We start from the raw sequence: 13,259 nt of genomic DNA on the forward strand, positions 1-13,259 counted from the left end.
GACAGGCAGACAAAGTGGGACCCAAAGGTCTGGTTCCCCACCCAATGATCAATCTGGGGTCCACGTTCCATGAGTTGTCCTTCCATAAACTAATCATCCAGATTGGGCCCCACTTTTACCCACGCTTTTCTACCTCACTCCCGCTTAATTAACAGTACTACTAATAATAATAATTTATTAAAAAAATTATATTTAATTTTTATATTCTAACAAAATTATTTAATCGCTTAAATTTAAAAATATATTATTTAAACTTTTATTTTTTAAATTATTTAGTTGTTTTTATGATTTTAAAGTCATTTTTTTCTCAACTTTACATATAATTATTTAATTCTTATAATTTTAAATTTATTAATTATTTAAATATTATTTATAATTATTCTCCATTTTTATTAATTTGATTAAGAAAAAAAGTTAAAGGAGTGAATTAAATAGTTCATGGATAAAAATAAAAAAATTAAATATATTTTTTTAATTTATAAAATTAAATTAATTTTTTAAATATAATAATTTCCCTAATAATTTTCTTTGCGCGTGTGCAGCGTGCGGGATTTGGTATGACTTTGATGATCTGACACCGTACAAAAGCATTACAGCTTTGCCACCGCACACCTTCTAGTTCTAGTCCTCTTCTACAATTTACATTTTCTTTCTCTTATTCCTTTTTCAATGCACATGTCAAATTAATTTCTCCATTAATAATCTCACAAATATGTGGCATAGGATATATGGTATTTTGTACTTAAAAAAAATTCCCTTTGGGATGTGATATTATCTAATTTTTAAAATGATTTTAATATTATTAATAAATTATTATCTTTTTAATTACTATAATAAAAATAATAAAAAAATAGTAATGTAAATTATACTTTTTATTATTAAAATAGAGTATATAATTTGTGAAATTAAAAACTGTAATAATTTCATCCCTATCTCTATGTGCTAAAATATCGATTATAAAACTATATATCTAAAATATATTAAATATCTGAAGCTTTTATCATTTATTTATTTTTTTTAAAATAAACAATGTAATATTTTCACATGGAGCCATAAAATTTGTTTAATAATCACAACAGGGTTGTGATCTGATGTTAATTAATTATTGAAGTTAATGTTATTTGATTAATATTTTATAAGAGTGAGAAATATGCCTTAATTATTAGAGTAAGCAAATGATAATTATCTTTAATATTATGAATATTATATAAAATTAAGTTTGAAATTAATTAAAAATTGAGATCCATGGAGTATTGTAATTCGGTGGCCTGATAATGAATGCTTATTCTATATTTGTCCTAATAAATTTTCCATATTAGCTAAACTTGGGTCAAATTTATCTCTGATTAATACAACTCCCCAAACATGGTGACATAAAATGATTTGACTAAACGAAGAACATGCTGGTGATATATTTATTTATTAAAAATATATTAAAAAACTCCATTCATAATTACAAATTTGAAGTAAAAATAAATCACAAAGAAAGAGAGAGGGCAATAATAAAGTAGAATTATTTTCCTTTTATATTTGAAAAGAATTCAAAGAAAAGAAAAGAATTTTTTGTTGATTCATTTTGATTGAATTTGGATTTGAAAATTTACGATTTTATATAATAATTTATTAATTTTACGACTTTTGTTTGGTTTTAAGAACAAATTGAAACAAGAATTGTTGGATTTTAGCTTGTGTGTCACTTTGACTTGACAAATTTGTAATGATGTGGCATGGCACCGAGAGTGGTAGTAGGTAAGGCATATAAGTTCTGTTCTTTGGGTTGAAATTATCACCACTAGTATTATATATATATATTGTGCAAAATATAAAAATTAAAAATAAAATGATGTACACATATGAAATTTATAAATATTTAGACTAAGCTTTAATTTAGTGTGTTCAGTTGTATTTGTAGTCATCCTTGATAATAAAATTTTAAATTTAAATTCTAATCAAAATAAAAATTATTTTTTTATTAGAATATACAAATTCATTAATATAAAAAGGGTTACACAACTTTAGGCCCACAATAAGAGATACCAAGGTATAAGATAAAAGGAAAAAAAAAAAAAATAAACCCTATAAGTCCCACATAAAGATATTGATCGTATCAGGGCACTGTATTAAACTATTTATCGAAAAAGTGTTCTATTTGAATTAATTACCAAAATAGAGTAAAGGTTGATGAGGTGAAAAGAGGATAAGCAAGCTGCACCAAAACACTAGTATGACTAGCGTCTCGACATCAAGACCCAAATCAAAATAGCTTGCGAGTCAAGACGCTAATATTGCTAGCGTCCCAGGTGCACAGTGCAGCCACCCGTCGTTCTTATAGTTGCAGCTTTTCAAGACGTTAATATAACTAGCATTTGTAGGTTTTAGAACGCTAATTATAATAGCGTCCTCTGATTTAAATTTTTTTTAATGCCCATTTATTTGAATTTATAAAAATATGTATTTAAATTTGAATTTGTAAAAATATGCATTTGAATTTGAATTTTAATATCTGTTTATCTTTTTAATATTCATTTATTTTTTAAGTAGTTAAATAATATTTGTAAAATGTAATTGTGTTTATGCATTGTAAAAAAAAGTAGATTTACAGATTTAAAAAAAAATATATATGTTAAAAAGATTAATAGCTTATTAATGTATTGGAAAAAATACCCATTTTTTTCAATGCACGTTTATTTTTTTTAATGCACATATATTTAAATTTATAAAAATATGCATTTGAATTTAAATTTTAATATTTGATTATTTTTTTAATATCTATTTATTTTTTAAGTAGTAGTATAATATTTGTGAAATATAATTGTGCTTATACATTGTAAAAAAAAATAGATTTATAGATTTAAAAAAAAATAATTATGTTAAAAATATTAATGGCTTATTAACGTATTAGAAAAAATACCCCCTTTTTTTTAATACCATTTTTTTAAACCCATATATTTTAATTTGTAAAAATATGTATTTGAATTTATATTTGTAAAAATATGCATTTGAATTTAAATTTTAATATCTATTTATTTTTTAATTAGTAATATAATATTTGTGAAATATAATTGTATCTATGCATTGTAAAAAAAATAGATTTACAGATTTAAAAAAATTATGTTAAAAAGATTAATGGCTTATTAACATATTGTAAAAAATACCTTTTTTTTTTAGTGTCCTTTTATTTTTTTTAATACCCATATATTTAAATTTGTAAAAATATGCATTTGAATTTGAATTTTAATATCTATTTTTTTAATATCTGTTTATTTTTTAAGTAGTAATATAATATTTGTGAAATGTAATTATGTTTACACATCGTAAAAAAATAGATTTACAGATTTAAAATAGAATTATGTTAAAAATATTACAATATAAAAAAATTGTGTTTATAATTTTTTTTAAATCTATAAATCTAATTTTTTTACAATGTATAAACACAATTATATTTCACAAATATTATATTACTACTTAAAAAATAAATGGATATTAAAAAAATAGACATATATTAAAATTTAAATTCAAATGCATATTTTTACAAATTTAAATTTAAATATATATTTTTACAAATTCAAATATATGGGTATTAAAAAAAAAATTAAACGTGCATTAAAAAAAACATGTATTTTTTCTAATACGTTAATAAGCCATTAATCTTTTTAACATAATTTTTTTAAAAAATCTGTAAATCCATTTTTTTTTTACAATGTATAAACACAATTACATTTTACAAATATTATATTACTACTTAAAAAATAAATGGATATTAAAAAAAACATATATTAAAATTTAAATTCAAATGCATATTTTTATAAATTCAAATTCAAATACATATTTTTTCAAATTCAAATATATGGGCATTAAAAAAAATTCAAATCAGCGGACGCTATTATGATTAGTGTTCCAAACTTAAGAACGCTAATGATCGCATCTTGACATTAGGACGCTAGTCATACTAACGTTTTGGTGCAACTTGCTCCTCCTTCTTTCCACCTTAGCAACGTTCACCCGTTTTGATAATTAACTCAAATAGAACACTTTTTCGGTAAATAGTTTGGTACAGTGCCCTCGTACGGTTAATATCTCGCCCACGCAAGAAAATCCAAAACCTATGAAATAAGGAATCCTAACAGAAACAGGTAACCCGGATGAAACTAGGCACAAACCATGACTGTTGTTGCAACAATTTCTAGGAAGAAGGATGAGCCAAGGGAAGCGTAGGGACGGACTATACCATCCAAGGACCAGCACAATAAGGAGGCCTAAAGATGTCCTGGCAGAGATCCTATCCAATTATCAACCTTAAGATCATCAAATTAATTAAGCAACCTAAAGAAGAGAAAGACAACAAGGCAATAAAAACTCAAAATTCATATAACCCAAACCAACGAAAATGTTACAGGCAAGACAAATAGCACTTAGAGAGCGATGAGATAGAGTTCCAAATGGTAGGAACTGCCTTTAAGGTCGGCCATGAGAGGTAGAGTCAGCCAAAAACTCATGAGTTACCAACATCCAAAAAAGTATTTCCCTTCAGAGCCAGTGGATACAAAGCATGTTTAGAGTACCAAACTTGCAGGCAAAACCCAAGGCTAGACAAGAAGTTTTCACTGTGGTAGATCAACACAAGCTCTCTCCAGTAGGCACCATTTACCACCCAAAAAACCATAAGCTTTATTTATGCGGACTACCCACCCGTAGGGAGAGAGCAAAACCCACTGTCGGGATAGAGAAGAAAGACGTCCCTCCTGCCCAGAAGGGGCAGGGGAGACTGTGGAGCCGGCAGAATAAGAGATTAAGAGCCTTAGATACAGAGGAATAAATTGAAAGAAAAAAAAAGGCAGAGTTTAAGTATTCTTGATCGAAACTAATTATACTAAAGAAAAATATTTAAATTACATATGCTAAAGTTTCTTCTTAATTAGTATTGTAATCGAAAAAAGAAATTTTCATTTCAAAACTTCCACTATAAAAAGATAGAATTTACCATCAAATTCAAAACAACACAACTACAAGTTGAAAGATGGAAGATAATGTGGTGCCTGATTTTTGAAAATACCAAATAACCTAAGTGCATGTCCTGAAAATCCTGCTTTTGCTTTTTGGTTGGTTGCAGTTTGCTGGTTTCGACCAAACAAAGTCTAGAGGACATGCAATAATTAATATACAATCTCTAATAGATCTTCAAATCATCTTTTTCCCACGTATGTGATACTAGTCTTTCGCTAAAACAATATGCTGACTATACAACAGAACTATTCATCTAGAAAGAGAATCTAGCTAGAATATAGCTTGATTGGGATTAATTTATAATAAAGTTTAATATATCAGCTTAAATAATTTAAATTATTAGTTTGAGTGGTAATTGAGTTTGTTCTTCCATTTTTTGAATTTGTTAGTTTATCCAGCATTTTATAGTTTATAAAAGATCGATTTCTCCTCAAGGTCATGACTATTACTTCTAATAATGTTTTCTCTAAGTCGATTGAACTTGAATTCTCACTTTGGAATCGTAGTGAGTTCTATTGTTACACCCAACACTCGTTATGAATTTATTCTTCAATTAATTTGTAGTGTATTTATAATATATATTAAATTAAATTATAAAATTAATGCATAAAATCACTTAGTCATCATATTAGAAATATTTAAATCTACTTATTTAAATTATTAATAAAAAAATCTATCAATAAAAAGTCAATACAATATTTACAGGACTTTGTATCCAATTAAACTAACAATAACATATGCCCACTTTGACTGGTTTAAAATTTATGATAGATAATGATGTATATATAGTAGTTTGTTGGGGTTATGGTGAAAATATCAAAAGGAAGAAAAAGAAAGAAGTTGAACAAGTCACGATAATCAATTTAGTCCACAATTAAATGTGAGAGCAGAATATTTAATATGAAAATAAATATGGCCCAACTGTTCGAGGAATTATTAGGTGCACCCGGTGCACATACACCTTCTCTCACAATCACGTGGGATCCACTTCCTATATAATAGGAATGACCCACTTTCTATGAGAGAGGGAGCACTATTTTTTAGTGCACCGGATGCACCTAATAATTAGCCCAACTGTTCTTCAATCTTCCTGCCCCTTGATGTAAACATTTGCATACGTCGTATTGGCCTCTCAATTATAAATTCTTGCACCCAACAGATAAATATATACACACAAACTCACTTTGATAAATTAAAATATATCCCTAGACTTAGAGATAGAAAAATAAATGAGTTATCGATCATTAGAAGGGAGCATATCAATTGACCAAATACTAACTTTTGATTAGTGGTGGAATTTTCATACTCAAATTATGCCACAATTAATTTGAAATTCAACGGTGCAAGAATATTTTTCCATCTCCTTTCCCCTTTCTACGTAATTGGATTAGGTATGTACTATGCATATTCTTAGAAGTCAATTATTTTAAATTCATATATAAAATTAAAATGATTGAGTTGAGTTTAAAATAATAGAAATTCAAAAGTTAATAGAAATTCATCATTTTCATTTTTTTTTTAAGTTCCTAAATTTTCCCAAGTCCATAATTAAACAATTAAATATTTTTGTCTTGAATGCTTTGAACACAATAATTGTTTAGTTCAATAAGAAGACCATTCAACAAAAGAGGTTAAAGGCAATGAAATGAAGAGGGTGAATGAGACCACTCCCACGATATCATACATTAGCATAATTATGAAGAAACTAGGTATCTAGCTAGGTATATTAGTAGCAATAGAATAAATCAGATCCTATAATATATAATCCAGCCAAGGCACGATCAATCAATAAAATAATAAATGTGGTCCACAGCTATTGATACAGTTCCAATGTACAATTAAATAAAAAGGATGAACTCCCTACATAATAAATGAGTTCATGTCTCCAATTATGTCTTTCTCCTCTCTTCTGCATTAATGTAAAGAAGCGTTAGAAGAATTCCTTCTCTGGTACAGCAGGTGAAACACCATTAAATTCTTCATTAACTCTACACTAACTAATAATATATTACCCAAAAAAATGGCCCAGATTGAATCACAAGAGGGCAATGAAATTGAGATGTACCTATTAATTAAAAATGTGTATTTTTACTTTTTTTTTATTTGATTTGAGATTTTTTTTAAATTTTTTTATGAATAAAAATAAATATTTTTTTTTACTTTAATATTTAAATAAATTTATGTTGAAAAATCAAAAGGGTCCATTAAAAATTTAGAATTGCAAGGAGGGCTCAAAGCCCCAGTCTAGACTCCCCCAATCATTTCAATAGCTGACCTTTGAACCGACAACCCGACTCACCCATATCCCTCCTCTTCCTATCACTTGAAAACAGAAAACCTGCCGCTTATTCTCCTGCACACCACCATCTTCCGATCATAAAGACACGTGTCGTAGATCAGACGGGTCAGATTCTTTGAGTTGACGACCATAGTCAAAAACCCTAGCCCAATAAAAGCAAGAGGGAACATGACGAAAGCCATCTTTCAATTTTCATCTTCTTTTATTTTTCTCTGCTATTATTTCTTTGACCTTTATGGCTCACCCCTTTTTTCCTCCTCCGTTTCATATTCTGCTTTGTCTCTCATTTGTCTCCATTTGTTAATTCTTTTAATGTGTGTATATATATATATATATATATATATGTTATAACTTTACCTTTTCACTTCGACAAAATCAGTCTTTTATCTCCTTCTTCATCATCTTCTTTCTTGTTCCTAGCTGTTGCTACCTGCTTCATGGCTGTTTCACCCACGAGCTCTTCTAGCTTGGAGTTGACCATATCCATGCCTGGCTTCTCTTCATCCTTGTATCTTCCTTCCTCTGGTAATCCACAACTCAATTCTCCCCAATCTCTCTCTCTTTCCTATTATATATTGTTTTATCTGATTCTGATCCTTTATATTTAAAGGATATTTCTATGGCTATTAGATTTCATATATATCATTTCGGCTAAATAATTAATATATCTGATGCTCGATCTCCTACAGTTGTATTATTTGCATGTTTTTTCGTCCCTTCTTTATTAAGATGTCGTTCTTTCTTTTTTTATTTCTTTCTCTTTCGAGCTCTTGCGTGATGGCTATGTATCAAATTGAATAATTTGGCGCTAAACGTATTTACTCTTGGTCAAAATATATACAAATGATCACAACAGGTGAAGGGGGCTGTGCAGTGAAAGATTTGGACATAAACCAAGTACCCTCAAGAGCAGAAGAAGAATGGATCACTGCTGGTATGGATGATGAAGAGGAAAGCACTAATGGAGCACCTCCTCGCAAAAAGCTCCGTCTCTCTAAGGAACAGTCTCGCCTTCTTGAAGAAAATTTCAGGCAGCACCACACCTTAAACCCAGTAAACAATCCTACCCACCCCCAACTTTCTCCATATATATAAATTTAAATATAATGATTATTTTAAATTATGTTTAATAATCATCGATTTCTTTTTTTTCTCTATTGGGTCACTGCAGAGGCAGAAAGAGGCATTGGCTATGCAGTTGAAGCTTAGGCCAAGACAAGTTGAGGTGTGGTTTCAAAACCGTAGGGCCAGGTATTGTACTATATACTCATATGCATATATGTTATTCAGGTGACATTAAATTTTGATGGTGCTTTCATAATATTAAAGTGACTGCTGCTCGATATTAACGCTGACAGAATATAGCAAAAGTATATAAGATGATCTGAATCAGATTCTACCCGTATATATCGTACCTCCATAAAATAGAAAACGATCTTTCTCTGTATCATAGCTAGCTAGTTTTCATTTGGATATTTGATGCAAAATAACGGTTATCCAATCTTAAAGATGCTTTTGGTCATTTTCATGGCCAAAAAAAGAATCAGGCACCATGGATGACAACTATATATATATCAAAGCAAATACTTGTACAGGTTTTATGGAGGTAAAAGATTTTTTTTTGGGTCAATACTTTGGACTTTATATATAAAAACTGTTTGTGGGTTAATGGGTCATTTTCATTCTTATATATTTTACAGTAAAAAACAAGTTAGAACTGAAATATTGTTCACATGCCAGTAAATTAAGGAAGAAGTTGATTTTTTTTGGGTATTACTTGGTATTTATTGGTTAATTATAGCAATTACTGATAATTAATTAGATTTTAACATTTCAAAGGATTATGGTTTATGGGCATTAATTCCTTAGTCAAAAAGGGATGCTATTTTTTTTTTTTTTTTTTGAAATTATTGCTGAGAGTATTGCTCAAACTCTTCCAAAAATAACAATCAAATGGGAGATCGCTGTGCATATCTTAATTTCTGGTCACTGCGAAGTTATCTAGGGAATGACATACACATTACATACCAAAATGGGCAAGTTAAAATTTTTTTTTCTTGCAATAGAAACAGAGTAAATAACCAAAGGAGATGATGATATAAATTATAGAAATAAAGAAAGGACTATTTGCATTTCCAGAAAGAGGACACGTGAGGGACAGGTGGCTCAGCAACAATGTGAACAATAAATGATGTGGTTTTGTCATGAGCTCCCCTTTGAGAACCAATATAATTATGGCCTGTCTAAATCATCATGCTAATGATATCAAATAAAAATTTTGATCGAAAAAGATACATCATATTTGTTGGTATTGAGATGCATGAGTTTCTTTCTTGGCCTCGTGTGCTACTCGGATCATTAAGTGTTTCTTTGACTCATTATTAATTTGGACTAACCCATGCATTTGTATGCCTTATTATTACGTGTAATTTAATTATATAAATATTATTACGTTATTCCATGAAATCAACATTCTTCTTTATATTTTTATTCATTAATTATAATTATTTCAATCAGTCAAAAGCATAAAATCATACCAAAACTTTAATGGAAATTGCAGTTTTTGAGTTCTAGCACTGGCATTGTTAAACGTCAAGTAATATGAAAACCCTAATAATACATTAACTAATAAGTTGGAATAAATATTTATTTATAGATCAAGGAAGTTATGTCTACAAGCATAGCAAATTTTACTTATGCAATATAGCAATGGGGCACTACTTGTTGTTGGTTGATTTAATTTTGATTAATTTAAAATTGAAATTTTATAATTTAGAGAATTTTAATATCAGCTGCCATACACATCAATACATTTATGCTTGCAATCATTTGTAAAGTTGGAAAATAGCACTTGCAGAACATTCTGATACATATTTCGAGTTGGAATTCTTCTAATGCTCCAATAATAAACAACATTTTGTGTTCCCATGCATATATTATATATAAAAAAATAGGAGCAAGCTGAAGCAGACAGAGATGGAATGCGAGTACTTGAAGAGATGGTTTGGTTCGCTAACCGAGCAGAACAGAAGGCTACAAAGGGAAGTAGAGGAGCTTAGGGCAATGAAAGTGGGGCCTCCAACTGTGATATCTCCTCACAGTTGTGAGCCTCTCCCAGCATCCACCCTCACTATGTGTCCAAGCTGCGAACGTGTCACCACCACCACTGCCATCGATAAGGACCCCACCAAAAACAACACCACCGCTGCCTCCATCGCCACAGCCACAGCCACAGCCGCCACCTTGTCCTCTAAAGTTGGAACGCCACCCCTCCATTCTCGTCAATCTTCCGCAGCTTGTTAGTCGCTCTGCTCTAATTCATTATTATTAATTTACTTTAGAAGAAGAAAAATAGGTCAAGAGGAATGTTCATAGTATTTTACACCCAAAGAAAAAAAAAAGGCATGCATGGGATAGATACTGTATACTCGTACGTATATGGTATCTAATCTACATATGGATAATTTACTTGTTAGCACTTTCTCTCCTCTTTTTTTTTTCAACAATTATTTTATTGCTTGAGCTATCCATATATATATAATTTATTAATTAATTGGTTAGTAAATTAGTGAAGATTGAAATGTCATGTTGGAATTTTTTTTTTCCTTTTTTATGCATACAGCCAATGGTATTGTTGAATTAATTTATATAAATGAAAATTTCTAGTTTTCCACAATGTGAAAATGCAAAGGTCTTCTTGCTTGAACTACAAGTTTGACGTGTCTTTCCAATATATATAGTCTTTGTGGAATTCAACCCTTTTACCTTACAACAACTAACACATGCACGCATGTATGAGTCTTAGTTAATTATAATACAAGGTCAAACAAGCTCGAATATTGTATACACGTTATGAAAATATTTTAAGAGGCTTTGGTTATCCGAATTCAATATTTTTATTTAATTATATATTTTTAAATGTATTATTAAAATAAGATTATATATATATATATATATATATTCCACACTTGTGATAAAAGGGCTACAGGGATTAAATATAGAAGGGTCAAAATTAAATACTCAAATCATGTAGAGTATTAGAAATTAACAATATGCGTTCTTGTATAACAAGTTAACAATAAGCACTTGGAAGATTTTCATTGAAAAAAAAAATAAAATTATCAGTTAATCCTTTTTGTAAGACACGTGATGGGATTGAGACTGTTTGGGTATTTGCATCTCTCTACATTGTATAGTGATCTATGTATTTAATAAATAAATTTTATTATACATATTATATTTTCAATTCATGATATAAGAAAAAAAAAATCATGTTTATAATAAAAAAAAAATTAGGTGATGGGAAATATTTTATAAGAGGTTCCCACGCGCTAAATTTGAGCCAAATTTTTTCTTAGTGGCCATGGCCAGGGCTTGCTTTTTGAAATGGCCAATTCCAACTTGAGCTATGAGGGCCCTTCCACTTCATCACTTGTGGTATCCAAGCATCTTCAAAGATATTATTACAGGATAAGATTTTATTATACTTTGAAAGCAAAAGTAGCCATCTGAATTTCTTTTGAAAGATTTTTTTTTTTTTTTTGTCCAGTTTTATTTTCATTTCTGGTGATAGGTTCCTTTATTGGTGTTAAATATTCTATATTTTTCTCCAAGTTATAATGGAACTTGAAAAGGTCAGCCTTTAGATCCACATAGACCCCAACCTCAAGCCCAATTTGTCTGCAAGATTACACTTGCCAATTATTGGAGCCTAAAATTATAATCTGGCCCAAGACCATAAGTTCTTTTCTCTTTTGAAAAATGATGAGGGTTAATCCCACAACAAAATTAATTAGGGAACTTTAAGAAATAATTATTCAGAATTTGATTAATTTGGTTACAAGGAATAATAATATTTAATTTAGAGATATTAATTTGAAAGTGTTTTAAACGATTCTTGGATGTGATTTATAAAATGGGTATAATAATTTAGTCTTATATACTCTAAATAAAAAATTATTAGTTCTCATTTTTCACTGAGCAGTATTCTCCAGGAAAATTACCAGTAAAATTTTGTGTATAGCCACATATATGATAAAAGGAAGCACATCAAGAAGCTTCGTTTTGTCTGCTAATTTTTGTATCCAATAAATGTTGTCAATGTCCAAGAACGGTATAGATATATTCATGGAGTGTAGTGTCGTAACCTAAACATTCCTGCAAAATCATGAGCTGGAAATGAGTAGGGGAAAGAAAAGAAAAGGCAAAAAAAAAAAAAAACAAAAGTATATATTGAACATGGATCAGACAATGAGACAATTCATAATGCAATTCATTTTGGAGGCACCACAGCTAAGGAAGCGTAGGAGTATAGGAAAGCCTCTCCCCCTTTCACATAAACCCAACTAAAGGGACACTCCTGGATCCTGCCTGAGAGAAGGACCTTGCCCTACAACTAATGTTATTATTGTAGGACATAACCCAAAATCTAACTTATTCAACTCAACTCATCTTCATGCTGTTGAATTTAACCCTTTTTTTTTTTTTGTTTTTTTGTATATAAGTGTACTTCCATCTCTCTTCCCTCATAATAATAATAATAATAATAATAATAATAATAATAATAATAATAATAATAATAAAATACATTTCCTTTTTTTAAAGAGTTTTGAAAACTTTAATTAAAAGCCAAGCAAAATTGTGATTTATGATTTTCTATAATGTTATTGATGTACAATTAAACTAGGGTTTTTTTAAATTGAATAATTCTTAGTTGGTATTAAAATTTTAATATATCATGAATATATGAAAAAGTGATGAATGGTCAGATTGAATGTCGGTGGAAGAGCGACTAATCGCAGGTGGGTTATTTTAGAGTCAACACTCAATGAACATCAATGGAGAAAGAGGGAACAATGGTGCCTCCTGATATAACCCGCCATCTTTGTTTCTTTTCTTCATCAAAAGATTCAGCTTTGGCCTTTGGGCCCTTTCAATGGCAGTGACATTTGATCAT

At 29.2% G+C, this 13,259-nt stretch overlaps 1 protein-coding gene across 1 annotated transcript; it reads left to right on the forward strand.

Moving 5' to 3' along the window:
• The first annotated feature begins 7,551 nt into the window (after positions 1 to 7,551).
• LOC110662904 (homeobox-leucine zipper protein HOX3-like) lies at positions 7,552 to 10,876 on the forward strand. Its single transcript, XM_021822058.2, has 4 exons — positions 7,552 to 7,828; positions 8,160 to 8,356; positions 8,475 to 8,554; positions 10,258 to 10,876. The coding sequence occupies exons 1-4, from the start codon at positions 7,741 to 7,743 to the stop codon at positions 10,604 to 10,606; spliced, it is 714 nt and encodes a 237-aa protein (XP_021677750.2). The 5' UTR covers positions 7,552 to 7,740; the 3' UTR covers positions 10,607 to 10,876.
• Positions 10,877 to 13,259: the final 2,383 nt, after the last annotated feature.

This window comes from Hevea brasiliensis, chromosome 18 (assembly GCF_030052815.1).
Source record: "Hevea brasiliensis isolate MT/VB/25A 57/8 chromosome 18, ASM3005281v1, whole genome shotgun sequence".
Taxonomy (NCBI): Eukaryota; Viridiplantae; Streptophyta; class Magnoliopsida; order Malpighiales; family Euphorbiaceae; genus Hevea; species Hevea brasiliensis.

What these genes read in the sequence shown, in the direction of transcription:
- LOC110662904 (XM_021822058.2), top strand. Translation starts at nt 7,741, where the DNA reads ATGGCTGTTTCACCCACGAGCTCTTCTAGCTTGGAGTTGACCATATCC. An exon ending in CTTGTATCTTCCTTCCTCTG is followed by an intron (nt 7,829 to 8,159) that starts GTAATCCACAAC and finishes TGATCACAACAG; the next exon opens with GTGAAGGGGGCTGTGCAGTG. An exon ending in TTTCAAAACCGTAGGGCCAG is followed by an intron (nt 8,555 to 10,257) that starts GTATTGTACTAT and finishes ATAAAAAAATAG; the next exon opens with GAGCAAGCTGAAGCAGACAG.